Here is a 19,507-nt window from a genome sequence, read left to right as displayed (position 1 = left end):
CCTCCTGTTTCTCAGGAGATTAATTAGCTACAAACATGAAGCACTTGTTCTGTTCAGCCATGTTATCCCAATTTTACACATGGACAATGCCATTGATGCAGTGGAGGATTCTTTTAAACTACACTACTCAGAGACGAGCATCAGGGCCTAAACTTTACTCCTCTCTCACAAAGTGTAGAGTTGTTACAAAGCTTCCTTACAGTAAGACCTGTCATCTTCCTGACAAATGTCTTTTCAGGAAACTACTCCTTTGCATCTCACTGTCCTGAAGAGAACGTGAAGAAATGTGTCTGCTCATCAAGACTGACTTGTGCTCTCTGTGTGGCTTTATTTGAAGTCAGAGGTTCAGAGACACCTGTAAACAGTCAACTGCAGGGACTGGAAACTGTGGGAAACAATGCAGTGCATAAAAGAGCTTACGGCCACTTACTGCCACACTTAAAGTAAATTCATTTGGAAAAAGTGTAAGCCTGTCTTTCCTTAGTTTTCTTGGGGCAGCATCTCATAGGAGATGGGAACAGTATTTCACAATTATTATTTTCTAACCCACTCCCCTCCAGCACTGTAGGAAGAAAGAATATCTGATGAGAATTGTAAACATTCAGCATGTGTCTGTTTCACCATTCTGAATCAGAGCACCAGCCCCCCATTCAGAGATAAAAACTGTGGGAGGCTGTGTTTTATCTCAGTAAAAAAGCATTAGCTTTTCTGAACATTGACACCTCAACTCATTTATAATGTGCATCCCTTGGCAGCATGCAGCAGAACAAGGTCATAGAAATGCATTTTAAAATGTGGTAACCTTCAAATTGGGTTTTTCTTGACAAGCATCTATATTATGATTACAATGGCACCACTGCATTTCTTTGCAAGACAATTCAATTTAGGATTATTACTTTTAGTCGGCAAGGCTTCATCACCAAGAGTGAACAACGCTGAACTATGAGTAAGTTTAAAGCATCTTAGTAATGAGTTTAATACATTTGGAAGGCCTGGAACCTCCCATGCTTTTTTTGCACTAATTTTCTGTGGTTGGACAAAGATCAAGCGCAGTTGTGTAGCCAGCACACAATATGCATGATCACTTTGGTTAAATTATAAAAAAGCCTAACATCTAACTTGTCCATGTCATGTTATTTGGCAAAATAGTGATGTAATTAAACGGGTTTAAGTACCAAAAACATATGTATCCATTTACATTTAAACTTTTTTTCCTCCCTATTTACAAAATAATGCTTTTGTTAGAGAACAAAATTCAATGAGCTTCATATGTAACTGGTAGAATTCGGCAGCTCAATTATTTCTTCATCACAATGGCAAGAGAAACTTCAGCACACAAATAATCTAGCAGATTTATAGACCTGATTGCAGCACTGACACTTGGCCTCCAGAGCTCCCAAGCAGGCCAGCGAGGAGTAGCCTTTTCCACAGGTATGGAGTGGGTTTGCTAGTGGCATCAGCTAACCCATGGTGAAGGCTATGAGTAGGAACATTTACAGCCCTACTTCCAGCTAAACTAAGAAATCTTTGAAGTATGATACATTGATTTCATGAGCGTTTAAAGAAAACTTCTTCAGGAAATGGGATCCACATGCATGTTTTCTTGGGAGTTCCTTGTAAAACAACAGTCAAGTCTGAACATAAGTATGTATTTTTAATGTGATAGGTTTACATTACAGGTTCTTTCCTCATTCTCCTACTGCCTGTAGGTCTGTACATCAACAGAGACATCCAAAGTCTGCTTTCATTTAATTAAATGGGATCTTTGTCGCCAGTTGAAAAAAAAAAAAAATCAGATATGTGAAATAATGTCTGTTCTCATGACATTTTCAGCCCAATTTCCAGGAAGACTTTGGGATAGTTTTGAATAGATGAAAAGAATGATAAGAAAAACATTTCCTTAAAAGAAAATAATTAAAGGAAAGCAACACTCCCACTTATCCTCCAACTCTTCCATCTTTGGAAAATTTCCTTTTAGCTCAGAGGGGCTAGGCTAGTGAAGCTGCTCATCTGGGACATCCCATTAAATGTTGTAACTAGCAAGATAAGCTGCAATAAAACAGACTCAGTAACAATCACTGTTGTCCACTTCAAACCGGATACATTTAACCACTCTGGTAATTTCTACAGCAGAATACCAATATCAATAAATTTAAGCACATGCCAAAGTTAGGACTCAGTGATACTGGTTTTTCTGTAAATAGGACCTCCACTACAGTCAAAATGCTTCTATGACTGAGAACAGAATCTGCGCCAGTAGCGGATACCTGTTTGCTTAGCTGCACAATGGCTGGCCAGGATTTGGGTATTTTTAAGTTAATATAAACCAGAGTGATTCTAATTTTACTGCCTGAAAATGGTAATTTCATAGATCTAAACTGACATTTGTTCCTTGCCAAAATATTTTGCACTGGCACTTACTGTTGGAAAGACCAGTTTTTTCCTACTGCCAAGAACTGAGTAAAAGTCAGCCAAATTATTCAGTTCTTAATTGAGCAAAATTCTCATTGTAGTTTTGCTCGATTAGGAAAAACAGGCTACAGTCTACTGCATGGATAACTGTCTGGGTATGTATAAGTTGAAATTAATTTAAAAATATTTAACAACTAGTAAATTTTATACAACTTACAGTTCTCATTGAAAATAATTAGGTTATCTACATATGTCAAACTGCCTGTTTGCACAAGTGACCAGTTCTCCAACTGCTGAATTTCACAAGCTTCCAACGTTGCTAATTGTTACATGAAGTAATTAATTGAATTACTTGAGAAAAATCTATTCCAGATCATGTAGTGTACCCAGTTACTGAACTCTAGGAAATATACTTTTTACTGTACAAAATAGATATTTACCAGTATAATCAATAGACAGGAACTGACAGGACACAAGTTTCTCAAAGTTACGGTCTCTACTGCATGTAGTTTTCCATCGTGTCTGTTCAGATTTCTGCATTTTATCTGTGTCAGTGATCCTCCCAAGGAGAATTACCAGACCTTCATAGTCAGGAGGTTTCATAAAGTATTAAACTTCAGCAATCATTTTTTGCCTGAGGCAGACAAGGGAAAACAAGCCAGGAAATTCTTCAACAATATTGCGTTAATAATTTTGCATTTCCAAATGAAAAGTAAGTCTTCTCCTCCATAACAGTTATCACTGGGCTATGAAAGCCACAGCAGCGTTGTATGCTCACAACACACTGATGAATTCAAGTGCACGAAAACACAAATCTCTCCCCTTCCTCTGGATAACTTGTCATGGCTTAGTCCTCTGAACACAAGTTCATTTCAGGTGTCACATCTAATCAAGATGAGGACTTCATTCCAAACCAAAGACATAACGGCATGTAATCCTTATTACAGTAGCAAAAAAAAAAAGTAAATAATTTTCAATAGACCACTGTAAGAGACTGCTTTATTTGGGGAATAAACATTAAGTACAAGAAAGGCTAAAACAAGATATAGCTATTAGTCATAGAAAGAAGAGAGAGAAGTAAGAAGGAATTCAGGAAGAGGGGAGGCAGGAGTAGAATTTAGCAGCAGTTCTCAAAGGTGATTTATGAGATTTGTACACATATTAGGAGATAATCCAGTCTAGAGCCTGAATAGACAAAAAACCCAAAACTGACAAAAAATTAAATATACCAAGTTGAGAGTTTTTTTCAGCTTCTTAGTGATTTTGATTACTGGTATTGTCTTTTAGGTTGACAAGGAGGGTGGTAATTTATTTCTATAGATACTATTTGAAACTAATCCATTTAAAGGTAATGACATTGTCATGTGCCAGCAGTTTGTACATTCTGCCCTGTGTGCCTTAAAAGAAGAGATGAAAACTCTTTGTAAGTTTGCTTTCCTTCCCCACACTGCATATTCCTTTCAAAAAGCTGTAATGAGAACAGTATCTAATGAAAGAGTGAACATGAACACTGTACACTCCCAGAGATTATAAAAGCTTTTAGATTTTTGTCCAGTACAATCACTGCTGATTTATTATTAAAGCTTAAATCGGTGACAATGGAAGAAATTGGATTGCCTCTCAGTTCCAAGCAGAGAGTTAAATCTCCGGTATCTCAGTTAATTCCTTCACACATTCCCCTCCATTCCAGACCCAGCTCTCCTCCCTGCATTTTTTCCTTTGCCTGCCATGAAGTGGCTGTGCTCTGGGGTCCCCTCAGCCAGCAGTGTGAAACAGTTATGTCACCACAAGTTACTCATATAGATGCAGAAATACCAGCAAAGCTGACTTGCGGTTTTGATTTATTTGAATTCTTACTGATTGTTTCATTTGTGTGCATACTCTCAGGTGTGCATGCTTGCACTGTCCCAGCATTCTCCCAGCTGCTGCTTTGGCTGCTTCTCAGCTACAACCACCTTGTCATTTAGTGTCGCTTTAGCAGCAAAGTCTTCCTGCTCTAAACACAGCCCCGGCTGCACCCTGCATCCAGTACTGGCACTTGTCCAAGGGTCTCACAAAGCTGCAAACACACCTTTGAAAACACTAGTCCCTGCGTGACTTTACTAATACAAATTGTGAGTACAGCCCTCTAAGGAGCTCATTCCTGCAGGATCTAATCAGCCTTACTATTTGACTTACTGAGACTTTTGCAACAATTTTCAGGCAATACTGCTCAAACATAAGAAAAAACCCTCTCACTCTGATCCTGTGGGCTATAATTACATACTCCAGAATATCTCTTTCATTAGCATAGTTAAACATTCCACAAAGCAGATCAGAAGTATTTCTGTCCAGAACACGTGATTTCTGCTAACATCTGAAAATCTGAGCATGTTTCTTGACTAAAGGAAAAATTAACTTGGAATTAATGTAGGTGCCCCATCTCAAGAGTCAAACAAAACACACAAATGAAAATAATTTTAAGCATTGCTGATAGCCATCCTGTTGTATGAAACATAACTCCATTTCCCTTGCTAGAGAAGTACCAGCCTAGTGGATTTATTTTTGAATTTGGTTGAGCCATGGCATGTAGGTAGCCATAAACCTTTGGTTCTGATATCCAGCAATAAGAATCTGGTGGACAAGGCTTGCGAGGAAGGATATGACATCATTTAAGTGCATTGCTTTTTCTAATGACAGATTTTGTGGAATTAGTCATTGTTGATCTAAGTGCATCATCCTGGGAATATCTAGCACATGCTTTAACTATGCCTTTGCACAGATACAGAAATAATTTTTTTAAATACTGACCTGCTTAAAAAATCTAGATTTTGAAACAAAGAAAGGAGGATGGGGCAAGGAATGAAGGCCTTAGCTGATTGACAATACAGGATATAAAACCTTTCAGGTCCTAATCCGTGAGGGGATGTTTGCATCTGGCTCCATAATGGAGTCCACATGCCTGAATTAGATGCCGGGACTCCATGCATGTGTGTAAGTGGAGTTAAGTGCCTCGGAGGGGGATTCACAAAAGCCACTGTTTGGAGAGCTTCCTAAGCCAGCCAAATAGGGAAAGCTGAAGATTGCAGTTCACCCGAAATCCTGACTCTCTCCTGGGTTTAAGTGCCTTCTGGTGAATGAAGTAGACAGGCACAAGTCCCTCCACTCTGGGCTCATAGCTCACAATCCTCTTTTGAAAGCAGGTGCCAAATTTTTCTGTCGAACTCTGAGCAGTCGTCAGCAGCTCAAGCAGTCTTATTTGGGCTGAGGAACACAGGTCTAGTTCCTTCCTTTAGCAAGAAGCACTTCTGAAGTTTGCATTCTCTCCCTCCTGGGCATGCCTGAGCCAGCAGGCTACAGGCATCAGCTCCCAAGAGATGGGTAAGAGATGGCACAGGTCACAGCAGACCCAAGAAGCCATATGGAGGAGGGAAAGCAACGAGAGACTTTGTCTGAAAGCCTGGGAGGTGTCCACAGGCAAAGCGAGCCTCAAGTCCACACCTGCACTAAGAAAGGCTTGTGCACTGGGACAAGGTGCCTTTGAGGAGGATTTCAGTGGTCTGACAGTCAGACAACAGCTTATCAGTCCCTGATCAGGGGCTTGGACTTCAGCTGGGGATTGAAGTGTTTTAACTTCTGCTCCAATCCTATATTCTCCTGTACTTCCAGCCCCAGCTCTGCCTCGTAGTGCTGCAGGAAGTTGAAAAGAGGCTGACGTCCACCTTTGATCCAGTTGAGCAGCTGGGTAGCTCATGTTTGTCAGCCTGTCCCTTCATCCTGGCTGCAGGATGGAAGAAACGCAAGTGCCGGCTCCTGCGGCAGATATTTTATAACTGTTAGTCCGCAGAGCCGAGCACTGACCAGCTTTCCAGCCTGTGCATCTGCTAGTCTCAGTCATCATGGGCCCAAATGGCTGCACGGAACATGTTTTCCTTGAGTACAGTTGACAGACTGAGTGACTGATGGTATTTGCTCTTCAGGGCTTGGCTTTGCTTTCCTTTGGCCTTGGTTGGGTTGTTCCAAGGTGACAGATGTGGTAATTTCAAGTCCTTTAAACCACAGCACCTTGGATTGCATATAGGAAATTAACTCCACCTCATGACATTTTTGCAGTTTACATGACTATAAATTCTCCTAGATCCAGGATAAGTGTGTGTGAGTGGGGTGGGGAGGGTCTTTTGTGTGTGTGTGTGTGTGTACACTTCAGAAGCATCCTTTTTTTGCTGTGTTTTTCAGAGGCAGGGCAAACTCCTGCTGTAAGTATCCACTGAATCAAAGCTACAGGGAGTATTTCACAACTGAGATTGGAAGTTTTTTTGGTTGTGTACTGCTACCCTTACTTCTGCACTTGCAGAGTGGGAAGTGGGTGGTATCTGTGTAGGCCTGTACACGTAACACTTGTTAACAAATAACAATGACTTCAAGCTTTGTCTTTGCCCCTCCACTGATGTGTGCTTTTGTGCTGAAGCAGACTTGAGTAAGATGCATTTCTTACCAGCTGCACAAGAGGAAAAGACAGGTGGTCTTTAGGAACAGATCTGATCCTGCATGACACAGGGATGTGTGTGTGCAGTTCAGCCATGGTGGTAGCATAGAGGATTTTCGGTGATTTTCAGTGGCGTTTTGCAAGCATCTCCCAGATGATGAAGACCTACATTGGTAGATCCAGTGTCCACCATCTAGCAACTTCCACCTTCGGGTCTGCCCACAGGTGTGACCCAGAGCACAAGGGGGCTTTCATAAAAATTGCAAGCCCAGTTTTGAAACCATTTTAACTGAGTGTTTAGCTGTAGTTATTGTCATCTTAGTCTTTATCAAGAAGAATAGCATAGAAGTAAAATAGTTTACCCATTTAGGAAATATGTTTGCAAGATAAGATCTGCTTGAATTTTGTGAATGGAGTGTCAGGTCATGATTAGCACATCCTAACAAATACGATGATACCTGCAATATTTGATAATAAAACAGGAAAATAATTATTGCTAAATAATTTTAAAGCATGCTCCTGATCTCTCTCTGGGTGGAGTAGTATAATATGTTTAACCTTCGAAGGCAAGATTATTTCTTCCACTGTTTGAGCAAAGGTAGGAAAAGTATGCAGAGGGCAGGAATTTTTTTAATGGCAAATAACCTTCCAAAAAAAATTGTCTGAGAGGAAGTTTTTTCAAGAAAAATATTTTACAGACATTTGTTACTGTTTTCATATCTCCCTTGGACTGCTACTTTGGGTTTCTGGTAAATGGCAGAGTTAGAGCACAGCAAATAAAAATAAGGGAGAGAGAAGCTGCTCTTTCTCTTGACAGGCTCATCAAAGCACAGTGAACGGAAATATTGTAAATGGTAACAATTCGTCTCCAAAATAAAGCCTCCAAAGCCTTTTGCTTTTATTTAAAAAAAAAAAGTAATGAAACAGCATGATTGCAAGAGCCAAGAAAACACTTTTTGTACACCATCAAAGTGAGAAAAGGAACAGAAATGCTGTGCTGTGCCAGTTTCAGACAGAGGCAATCAAGCAAATTTTCTGGCAAGAATTCAATGCGCAAGGCCACAGGATTGTAACAGGAGTCACAGAGAACAATAAATTTTTTCAAATTAAGATCAGACCAAGTTCTTCAAAAGTCCCACACAAATTTCTTGCTTTGTAGTGCAAGAACTCACTGGACTGTTAAAGTAACTTCTGCTCAAATTGCAAGGGCTGGAGTATGATCACTACCAAGTATGATCACTACAAGAAATAAAATTTCTTTATAACCAAAAGACTGCAATCAAAGAACCTGGGCACCCAGAATTAGGCTCTCTTTCTTAACGAGATTTCATGATCTTGATTTCTTTTTAGGGGGTAATGGCTCCCTGTAAAGCATTTAAATTTAATCAGTTTGCATACAGTGCTAAAAAGAGCTAGAAAGTTCTAAACCTCAGAGGTCCTGCTTCATTGTGATAATAAAAAGGCTAAAACTTACCCCTTTTCAAAGAGCCATCCCTCCTGCCTGCCTCAGGCACCCTGGAGCTGCCAGGAGCCCTTGACTCCCAAAATGTCCCACAGCAGAGCACTGGTGAGACCAGGTGTGGGCGGAGACAGACACCTGCCTTTTCCAAAGCTGTGGCTGTGTTCTGTCCACCCAGGACACAGTGCAGCCTTTTCATCCCCAAAAAGAAGACATGGTGACAGTGACCATGGTGTGGCAGGACGTCACACCACAGCGGGGTGTTGTCAGTGGCCCACAGGCCATGCAGGGCAGGTCAGACCCCAAGTGGCACCAGCAACTGAAACAGTACTTGCTACAGCCTCAGGATCAAGAGAAGCCCAAGAGCAGCTTCTGGCCACTTCTCCCTTGTGTCCTTAGGTTTGGCACCAAGTGTACCTTAGGCTGAGAAGTGCAGCCTACATGAATATTACAACTGCAGACAGCTGTACTGCTTTACATAACACTTAAAAATAAAGAAGACAGATTACCTTCCCTACAACACTTGCAACAGTCACTGTCATTATCAAGAACACTTCTATAATCAGGATTTTTCTTTCCACTGCCACCTTTTGGGAAGCGTTTAAGAAAAATACATACTCTAGCACCTCATTGTGTCTTGCAGTTGTCAATGAAGGGAATTTCTGCATGCACATCTACACTTTCCTAAAGGTATTGAGATCTACTAACTCATAGAATGCTCCTTCTCTAAGCAATCCTCCCAGACAGAAAATCGTAAACCATGCCATATTAGAATAAAATATATATAGCCAGATTTAAGACTCGGTGCACCTTCACAAAGCTGACAATTTTTTTTCTGCTTTTAGTACAATAATTTAATTAATCAAACGAGGAACTAGGAGTTCTCTAACCAGGAGAACTGGTAGATATCCTTCAGAATAACATTCTGCCATTTATGCATATTTGGGCAAGAATTCAGGATATACTTAAGTTTATTAATTGTCACAGAAAGAGACAGCCTTCTTCTCTCACTTCCATCTACTCCCAAACATCTGATGAGATGGAGCATTCCACTGACTAACAAGTTTAACACTGAGCTGTGTAGATTATTCACTTGTCATTTAGAGCCAATTGCTAGCATGTGGCTTGTTCACAAAGCTGTAGCTGGCTGACCCAAGAGGTAGTGAAATGGAAACTTTTTACACGTCTACCCGTGAGTATAATTCATAGCAGCACTGCTAGAGGCACCACTTTGGGTAAAACCAGTAAAATGCTGCGATTCTCTCAGCAAACGATTGTACCATAATAACACACAAACAATTGTACCATGAAAAATTGAGAGACTTCTACTGCAGGTAGCCAGCACAACCTATCCCAGGGCAGAGCAAGGCCAAGAATGATGAGTAACAGCTGAGAAGGGATGTTTTTTTCCAAAACAAACCTGCAGTTCCCTGTTCACACTGCTTGGAACCAGCAATCACCATAGTTCATTATCAGCACATCAAGGTTCATCCTACTGGATCACACACTTCAGTATGAAGCGCATCACCACTTGTCTTTGCATTATTTTGGGCTCAGTGGACTGGCAGTAGATGTTGAAGCATTCCCACCAAAACAATCCCCAAATGAACAACACCCCTAGAAAATGGTTGGTTGACTATAAAAGCACTTCCATGAAAACCAACCTCCCTTCCCGTGTGTCGCGCATGGCAAACCCATTCCATCTGATAAGGTGAATTCCTTGGACAGTGTCAGTGGCTGTGGCCCGCGGGGAGCTCCTTCTGCAGCGCTCGGTAGCACCAGCCCTGCAGAGAAGGAGCTCTCAGCACAGTTCCCACGTTGAACAAACAGTCTGTGCTCGGACACATCGGCGGCCAGTCCCAGGCTCCACGCCAGCAGTGCGATTCCATGCTGATAAGCGGGGAGGCAGCTCTGCACTTTGATCACTTTGTGTGTTCCACATTACTGGGTCTGGGTTTGTGTGCCACACGCTGCCGACCGCTGAATGGGGATCTAGTGGCAGACATTTAAGTGTCTCCATCAAATCTGCCTGCCACCAAGACGGCAGGCAAATTGCCCGGAAGGGAGCATTAGGCAGAGGATTCGAGTGTATGCCGTATGGCAAAGAACAGGAAAACGTATTCAAAGGCAGGTATTTGCTAAATCCTACCTATAATTAATTCTAATCCCTTAATTAAAGTCGCATGCTTTTCTGCAAACATTCCCCCACGCTGGTCCTCCCTCTCGAGGCTGAGGTCAGGCACTGGTTCATGCAAACGAGTACACGCCACCAGGCAAAAGAGCTGCGTCCCTGGGGACTGCGGTCACCCAGCCCACGGTGCCCAACTTACTGATCCTTGTCACAGCTCCCTGCCATCTGACTCCAAGTAGCTTTCAGGCATTTTCCAGCAAACAGCATCTGGGCCAGATCCTCAAAGACATGCAAAAGATGAATCCGCCTGGAAATCAATTACCAGCACCAAGCAATCTTAGTATCATCATAAATTGTGAGCTTCCTGTTTGTGCTGAGTCAGCAGAGCCCTGTGCGTGGGAGTTGGGGTTGTGGTGGTGCCAATCTCATCATGCCCAGATCTGCAAAGAGATGAGGAGATGCCTGCCTGAGCCCACGTAGGTAGGATCACAGCACACTGGGCATGGGGAGAAGGCTAGAGGGAACATAATATGTCTGTGTGGGCTAAAATCTCCTTCTCATTGTGGCTGCTCCCACTGCCAGGGTGTGTTTTCACACACAGGCACACATAAACACCTGCACACAAGCAACAGATACAGGCCCACATGGAGATATAGTCTGTCCCAAAGTAAGAAACTGGGGAAGCCCAAGGGTGCCATTTTTATACAGAGAGCTTTGCAGATAAACTGGAGCAGAGGCAAGTCCTTTTTTTTGAAAATGCATTTTTAAATGGATAAACAGAGACCTCCGAGGGCATTGCAAGAAAAGATCACATAATTACCACTAAAGCCAAAGATAGCTTATGGATGACTGGTGGTTTTTAAGACAAAGCCATTTATTTAGATGTTATCACACTTCTCTAAGGAAGAAACTCTAGGCACCATTTTGAATTTTAAAAAACCTAGAAACAAGCATCTGCCACGTGTTGAATATTCCCCATTAGCAGCAGGTTTATGCATGCATGCATTTAAAAATGTTTATTATGACAATACTTGCTATGACTGCCTTAGATTTAGTAAATACCACATGATAATCAGACACAGTTGTTAGACCTTGAGCAAAATATGATTTAATTTATTTTTAACATACTGAACAATAGCTGTTTCTTGGTAATCTAAACTGAACACAGACACTTGAGACTACTTTGTTTCCTTGGAGGGGACAGTGAAAAGGAGGGAGGAGAAAAAAATAAACCTGATCTCTGTGGGAGAGTTTCACAAGAAGCAAAAAGGCAGGATTACATTTACCATAAATCCTACTTTCCTCCCCACTGAATGCACAGGCCCGTATGACACTGGACCAAGGTAAATTCTTCACCTACTCAAGAAACAGGTATTGCCTTCAGTGAAGCTTTAGGCACCATAACAAGCAAAATGATGCAGGACCCCAAACCTGCTGGGGTGTAGATCAACCATCTCATGCCAACAGCATGCCTGAGTCCTCGCACAGGGGCTGTGCTCTCCTTTACTGTCCTCCTGCTCTTCACTGCTGACAAAAAAATTAAATCAGTGTAGCTACTGTTAATTTGGGTTACAAAACAGGTTAGCTTTCAGAGGAAATCCATGTCAAGGTATATATTTGGTTGCCTTCACTCCCTGCTTTTATGTGGAATATGATTGAATTTACAAAAAGAAACCCCCTACATTGTGTTTAATTAGTTTGCTGGCAAATTTGAAAACATCTGTCCAAATGATGTAAAGACTGGTTTGGCACAAAAAGACAGAAGAGTGGTAATGTGTGCATTAAACAGCTCTAAGCTCTTAAGCATGTACAAAATTATTTGGCATGCAGAAGATTTTGGGTTTTTACTGTCCCTGAAAACACAGATTCCCACTAAAGTTTAGTCTCTGTATAGTACAGAGTATCCTCAGTTCTCTTCAGAAAGTACTCACTGACTGACAGGTTAGTCCTCAAAGGAGTTAATGATCCAGAGATGAATTTTAGCAGTGATGAAGTTATGAAATAGTGTCTTTGAAAACCGTGGACAACGATGTGCTGGTAAATTCACTGCTCAAGTCCCTTACACTTCACAGCACCAGTGCTGAGAACAACAATCAACATTGGCTTGATTTTCACATCTTAAAACACCCCACCCTTGAAATCACCACAGCTATTCACTGGATAGGAATAGCTTAGTTCACTACAGGAACTAAGGCCTTGATAGCTGCTTTTCTTTCGTGCTGAGAATTCTTCCAAAAAAGCGAGCTGGGTAACATAATTAGTTTACAAATGCCCCACACTCTGCAATGCAGTGGGGCTGCTCCTTATGCACCTTAACACTCTGATTGCCATTTCCATTGCATTATATTGCTCCCACATGTCTCTGTATGACAGAGACTTTAGTGAGGTTTATAATGTTCCTGTGGGATTGGATCTCCTGTCCCCAAACAGCAGAGCCATCCCTGGATACACCATCGCAGATAGTTGGCAACAGGATCTGTTATCAAGGTCACCCCAGAAGTCACCCTAACCACTTCTGATCTCAAGACAAAAACACCCTGGAGGATTTAGCTTTTTATCATCTGTTTTTTTAGTAGCATTCTTCTGGGAACAAAATCTCCAGAGTCACTAGGATTTTTATTTTGCAGCAGTCCTTTTCCATGTGGAAACCAGAGCACTAGCAAGTCCATCCCCCCAGTGCACTGGGGAACTGGTCCCTGCAGCTTCAGGCAGCCGCTGTGGAAGGGACCACAGGGAAAAGACTTCAGGTCACTGAGATCTACTCATGCCTTATGCTTATTTGGGAAATACAGCAATACAAAACCAAGGGGTGGTAAATTAAGCCTGTGGGGGTCGTCTCTGGCTGAGTGTCTTAGAGGTTCCGAGACAACCCAACGTTGATTGCAGAGTGATGGCTTTCCTGTAAGGACCAATAAATCAAGGTCTAGTTTCCACTCTTTGCAAGATCACCTATGATTTCAAGTCCCAAGTGGATGGGCATCACTCTTTCCATACATTCTTTACATAATTAGGCAAAACCAGCCATTATTTCTTCACACCAATTTAAGAATTATGACTGCTGGTACATTTTGTTTTGTCTCCTGTTTCTGCTGACAAACTCAAATAGCCAGAGGAAGGTCCTTTCTAGTTTTCTCAGGAGGACAGCTCTACCAAAGAGATTATTGAGAAATGTTCTCACTCAAGCTTTGCCTGTAAAAATGTGTTTTTCCAGGGACGCTCTCTCACCCACAGAGACAACCAGATGCCTTCACACACAAGCAGCTGATGGTTTAGGATAATGTTCCTTCACCCTCAACTGTCTTGTCTCATCCTAGGTAAAGCAAAATGTTTGTTGTGGCTTAATCGCAATGACTGGTGCAAATGACACGTCACATGGTAGGAAGGCTCAGTTGCTCCTCTCCTCCATCTTCCTTCCAACATCCAAAGTTATGATAAAACTTTGCTTTCTCCAAGCCCTTGGCTTCCCTAAAGGTGTGCACATGCACTTACTTACCTGCCACAAATACACAGACACATTTCTATTGCTTTGTGACAAAAACCCTGGCAAATCCCAATCCAAAGACAAATTATTGCTCCACCAAGTCACCTTTGAAAGCATGTCAGATCGCATTACATAAATGGGTTTGGAGGTGATCCCTAAATTGCTGGGATTTGGGTGAAGGGGGTGGGAAGTCTTACACTTTGGCTGCATCTTTAACACAGATTTTTCTCCTCCTCACTCTATCTTCCTTCAGTTCTGTCACCACTGGGAAAAAATCTCCTTTTGCTGTTCAGAAGCTCTGGAGGACCTGTCCAATATTTAGGATCTATAGGCTTCTTTTAAAAACCAAGAGCAAGATTTTTTCAGTAGCTTTTAGGCATTTAAAGATGCTGGTGGTTTCCTAGTGAGGTCTTTGAACTAGAGCTGTGCACCGAGGCAGAAACAAACTGCAAGGCAGAAAAAATACACCTTCAGCTTCTCTCAGCACATAAATAACTTTTTAGAGAAGCTGAGTATGATGAGATAGGCAATGAGCAGAAACACTAAAGATCGCCGGTATCCCTCATGCTTCCGGGCAGGCTTTCCCTGTAGTGATGGTATCTGACAGCAATAATCCAGCAGCAGCACACATGACTCTACCACATCTCTCATCAAGACTAATTTTGTCTGACCCCTCCTTCCTTTGGGAGCAGGGGGAGACGAGCTGTGCAGATGGTACCAAACACAGGCTGTGTCTCCAGTACCTGCAGATCCCAAGCCCCAGACAGCTCACAAGGCCACAGGGGACACACTGACCTCCTCCCACAAAGATGTCAGCCAAGTCCCATCTAGCCCAAGGTTGTTCAGTAAATAAACCCCCACCTTCCACCTCAGCTAGTCACAGGCACCAGCCCCAGCCAAAATCAATAGATGAGAAGCAATCCGTCATTTCCAGGCCACACTGGTTAGGTTATGGATGAGTCAAAAAACACTACAGGAAACACAGATGTGGTGAGATCACCTCCTCCTCTGGAGCCTTCCTATCTCTACAAGTCTTGCCTGATCTCCCTCAAACTTTCCATGTGCGCACACAAAACCATCTCGTGTGCCACGTGGTCGTGCCTGTTCCAGTGCAGGTGCATTGCGTGACACTTGGCAGGGCCAGGCCAGCCTGGCACAGCAGCAGGAGGCTGAGTTCACCCTGGGCTGCAGGCAGGCTGGTGTCTCCCCGTAGGAAATTTTTTTCAATTATTTCAAATACCTCCCACTTGCACACAAAGCCCATGTTTTGTAATAAAAACAAGGAGAAAATCTCATCCTAAGGAATTTTACCTATTTCCCCCTCTACTTTTTCCACTGAAGTTATCTTTTTTAAAAAAACAATCCCCCCCAAACTGGCCACCAGAACAACAAAGTAGCCAAGAAGTTAATTTAATAACCTCATTCTTCAAGATCCACCTTGCCCTTCATACTAGTAGGTTTCAAAAACAGTCCTGTATCATCCAGTATCTCATAATTTTTTTTAAAGGTTTCACCGCATTTCTCCCTTCATATAGATAATGCTTTTCCTTTGAGAGAGATGCAGAGAATACTGCAAATGTTCTAGTGACTGGGATTTTCCCTGCAAACTAAGGCAGGCTTTACCCTATTCAGGTCTTACCCTATTGAGCTACAGAGAGGCAAAGGTGTTTCAAGTTACTCATTCTGTACAGAAAGGAGCAGGAAGGCCAAGAAAGACAAGAAGGGGGACATATCCTTGTCTAGCCCCCCCCCCCCCCCCCCAAAAAAAAACCAACCAAAAAAAAGAAAAGGTTGCTTAGGGTCCATGTGCCGAGATGAAGATGAAGTGGGTTAGTTGAGTCACCACACCCCAGCTGAGCCACAGTAACTGATCATGAACAGGCTGTCCTCCCACTCCAAAGCTCACCATTGAGCTTTAAGCAGAAATACCACGTCCCAAGGCCCTAATCCTTTAGCTCACAGCAGCACAGCCAGCTGTGGGCTAAAAGCCACATTAAACTCACTGGAGGAGAAGCATTTGCTGAAATGCTTTGCTGAACAAGCGACTGCTTGGACTTTAGCTACACTTGCAAACTCCTGTACATCTTGGCTCCGGTTCTCTTTGCCACATGGCAGCTGGTTACGTCCATGAATTCCTGGGAGGGAAAGTGACTGTAGAAACTCAGCTGTGCAACATATGCTCCATCTAGTGTTGATTCACTGTATTCCATTTTCTTAAAAGGTTTGATTTGCTGGTAACACGTATTTCCATCTTCTCTGTCGTTCATATGTCTATATATGATCATTATTGAAAATAATAACCTCCTGCTTGTTGTTTCAACTACGCCATTTTGATCCAGCCGCCACTTACACCTTCAGTAATGAGTATGCACCAATTTCCACTTAGAGATTAAATCTCATAGAGCAAAATTAACGGAAAATGTTTTAAAAGAGCAGCAAGCATTTCCCCAGGTGCTTTGCTAATGCAAAGTGAATGGGAAACTTCAAGCAGGAGCAAAACCTAAAGCCTAGAGGACACACAGGGGAAAGTTTCCCCCCATTAAAGATGCTTCCCAGACATGGGGGCACATTTTTGAGCCCCTCAGCCACCGACTGAAGTGCTTTTTTGTCCTCTACATCGAGCCAGGCTGCTGGGAAGGACAGGAAAATAAACGAGTGGCTCAAAGCCCTTGCTGCCTCCTCAGGCCATCCTCATCACACCAGAGCACAGCAGCTGCTGGGAGCAAGTCCCAACAAGCACTTTGGCAAAGCTCTGGAGCATGCATGACCTGGAAGCACACAGAGAATGCACAAATGACCTGGAAATGTACTCAGGCTGGGCGCAATAGTCTGGCCTGGCAACTGCCATATGTATTTAAAAAGGGTAGGACTTGAATGCCAGATTTGGTTGTGGGGCAAAATACTCCAACACACAGAGTCTCTTTTTACCACATGCTGTCCCCTAACTTGCACTACTTGAGGGAGTTCCCAGTTCCTAATTTGCTGCTCAGCTGATGGTAATGCCCTTAACTGCAAAAAGAAAATCCAACAGCAGATAGGACAAGAAGTCCCAAGCTAACATTTTGATTAGGAAGTAAAAGAAAAAAAGCCCAACCCTGTTCTGTTGTGTTAGCAGGACTGGTGAGGTGCTGGGATGGGCTGCCTTGCGACAGGCCAGGATCTGCAGTGGGGGAGACCTCTAGAAAACAGTTGAACACTCCCAGAGAAAGGCTTGGGTTGGCTGATCCTACCTGAAGCAGTGGTGGCCCAAACAGGCCCACTTCTTCTGGGCAGAGGCCAAAAGGATCCCAGCCCAGCTAAGATGAGAGCTGGCAAGGAGCTGTGATAGAAACAGACGGTCCTTGGACGCTGGCAGCCATGGGGCACAATCGCAGGCACAGATTGAAGCTGCAGAAACAGAGCTTTCATTGCTGTGGAAAGCAGAAAGAGCACTGACAATACAGCTTCCTGGGCAGAAAACATTTAGGAGAGCCCCACATCCCCTGCCTGCTCTTCCCCTGTGCCAGAGCTTGCAGCAGAGCTCCCCAAAGCTGTGCTGTGGCACTGACACAGGTGAGAAAGCAGCAAACTCAGAGCAGGTCCCTGTGTGGAGAAACCACAGAGGGCACCTCTGGGGAAGCATAAAACTAAATACAATAAGGGCATTTGCTGTAATAGTACTGCTTGAGTAGAGCCTCCAGTAAACCAGATACAGGCATGCTGCAGGATGTCGTCCAGGGCAGCATACAAACCAGGGCCAGAGATTTAGGGCCAGTTTGCTGCAGAAAATGAGAGAAGCTTGCCCTACTGGGAAATGCACAACATGAAAAAAACTGTGTGCAACTGTGTGTTTTGTGGTGCTTTTCACAGGTGATGGCCGTGCTGCTCTTCCCTCTGCAGCTGCTGGCAGTGGCTGTCACTGTTTACCTAGAGCTGGTGAGGTCTGCTCAAGGTGGTGCCTACTATGGAATCAAGCAGCTGCCACCTCAGGTGCCCCAGTACCAACCCCTCGGACAACAAGTACCTCACATTCCGCTGGGCAAAGAAGGCATCCCGATGCAGCACCTGGGCAAGGAGATGCCCCACATGCAGTATGGGAAGGAGTACCCCCATCTGCCTCAGTACAGGAAGGACGTCCCACAGATGCCCATGCTTGGCAAGGATATGGCTCCCAAGAAAGAGAAAGGTAGGTCAGCATGTCCCTCTCCACTCCTGCATGGTCCCATCTGGTGTGCCAGAGCACTGTTTGCCATGGGGAAATTGAACACTGGAGCAGGCTGCTGCAGGCTGGACACAGCACTCTCGTCCCCACAGGACTGGCCAGGCTGGTACCTGGCCACAGGTGGACAAAACAGGTTCATGGGAGCTGTGGGGCAGCTCAGGGTCACCAGCACAAGACCACAGTCATCCTCTGGGCTGCTGCACAGCCTCTGAGCAGCCCTACCTGCAACGAGCCTCCAGCACACAGGGCTGGCCCCAGGTTTGCTCAGATGCTTGTTCAATGCTAGGAAAAACCTTGTCATCCCACCTGCTTGCAGAAAACCCTCTGATGGGGCTTCAAATGATGGCCCAGGGTCCTGTCTGGATCTGCTCCCACTCTCATTGCAACAACCAGACATATGAGCTAAGAGCCCCAAGATTTGAATTTATGGGAACATCACCGTTTTGTCTGAATTTGTCCAGACCCTGTGATTTAGAGGTTTGCAGATAAAAACATACAATTGCTCTTCTAACCCTGGAGTCCTCTTTCTGTAGGTTATTTATGGGTGTTACAGAGGCATTGAAAAGTACAGAGGATGAATGCACAAGTCTGCACGTACAAGCACTTTCCCTATTCAGTAAAGGAAGTCTGGACAGTATTAAGATATTTAAGAAAACAAGAAAAAAGTCCGAAATACAAAGGGTGACCAGGAACACCCAGTGTCATAAAATCCTTGTGAGGACCACCACTGTCTGTGGGACTGCAGACAAGCTGGTTAACTTTGACTTACTGAGGCTTCAGCTAACCACAGCCTCTACTGACTTCAGAAGGAAATGGAAGATTTCAGGGCCTATTTTTGGAGTGTCTGAACAAGCACCATTGGTTGTAGTAAAATCAACCTATCCCGTGAGCAAGGATTTTCGACGTGCATAAAACACAACATATGCAGAGAGGGAGGGTTTCCACCTCCCAAAGAACAGTTAATTCTCTTGTCCTGAAACCTCATCTCCTGTCCTTCCCCAAATCTCTCACTTCTTTACCCATTTTAGAGCTGGAAAAGAGTTTCCACTTAACGCAAAAAGCCTGCAGCTTGAAAAGCAACCAACCCCAGCAGCAAATTCCCCACCCTGACCTGCAACGATAACTGGTCACATAACACAAAAACGTGGGTTTGGACAATACAAACATTTTGCAGTGTTTACAAGAGCCATAACTAGACATGGCTGTGCCAAAAGAGCAATGCTGATTAAAGCTGTAGGTTTCCAGTAATACTTTAATGGCTTCCAAAGCCTTGAGGAAAATACAGACATACCTATGTATAAACTTCTTACCAATACATTGATCTTGCTCATTTAAGCCCCTCCAGAAAAAGCACTTTT

The 19,507-nt window shown here is 43.4% G+C and overlaps 1 protein-coding gene across 1 annotated transcript in view; it reads left to right on the top strand.

Moving 5' to 3' along the window:
• COL8A1 (collagen type VIII alpha 1 chain) overlaps nt 1–19,507 on the top strand; it is a 30,232-nt gene that overhangs the window by 8,393 nt on the left and 2,332 nt on the right. The window contains exon 2 of the mRNA XM_082277683.1: nt 17,798–18,113. Within this exon, the coding sequence (XP_082133809.1) occupies nt 17,801–18,113 (313 nt within the window). The 5' untranslated portion in view covers nt 17,798–17,800. The remainder of the gene's footprint in view (nt 1–17,797; nt 18,114–19,507) is intronic.

The sequence above is a fragment of the Coloeus monedula genome, assembly GCF_965178545.1.
Source record: "Coloeus monedula genome assembly, chromosome: 3".
In the NCBI taxonomy this organism is placed as follows: Eukaryota; Metazoa; Chordata; class Aves; order Passeriformes; family Corvidae; genus Coloeus; species Coloeus monedula.
This window is presented reverse-complemented; position numbering and strand designations above follow the sequence as displayed.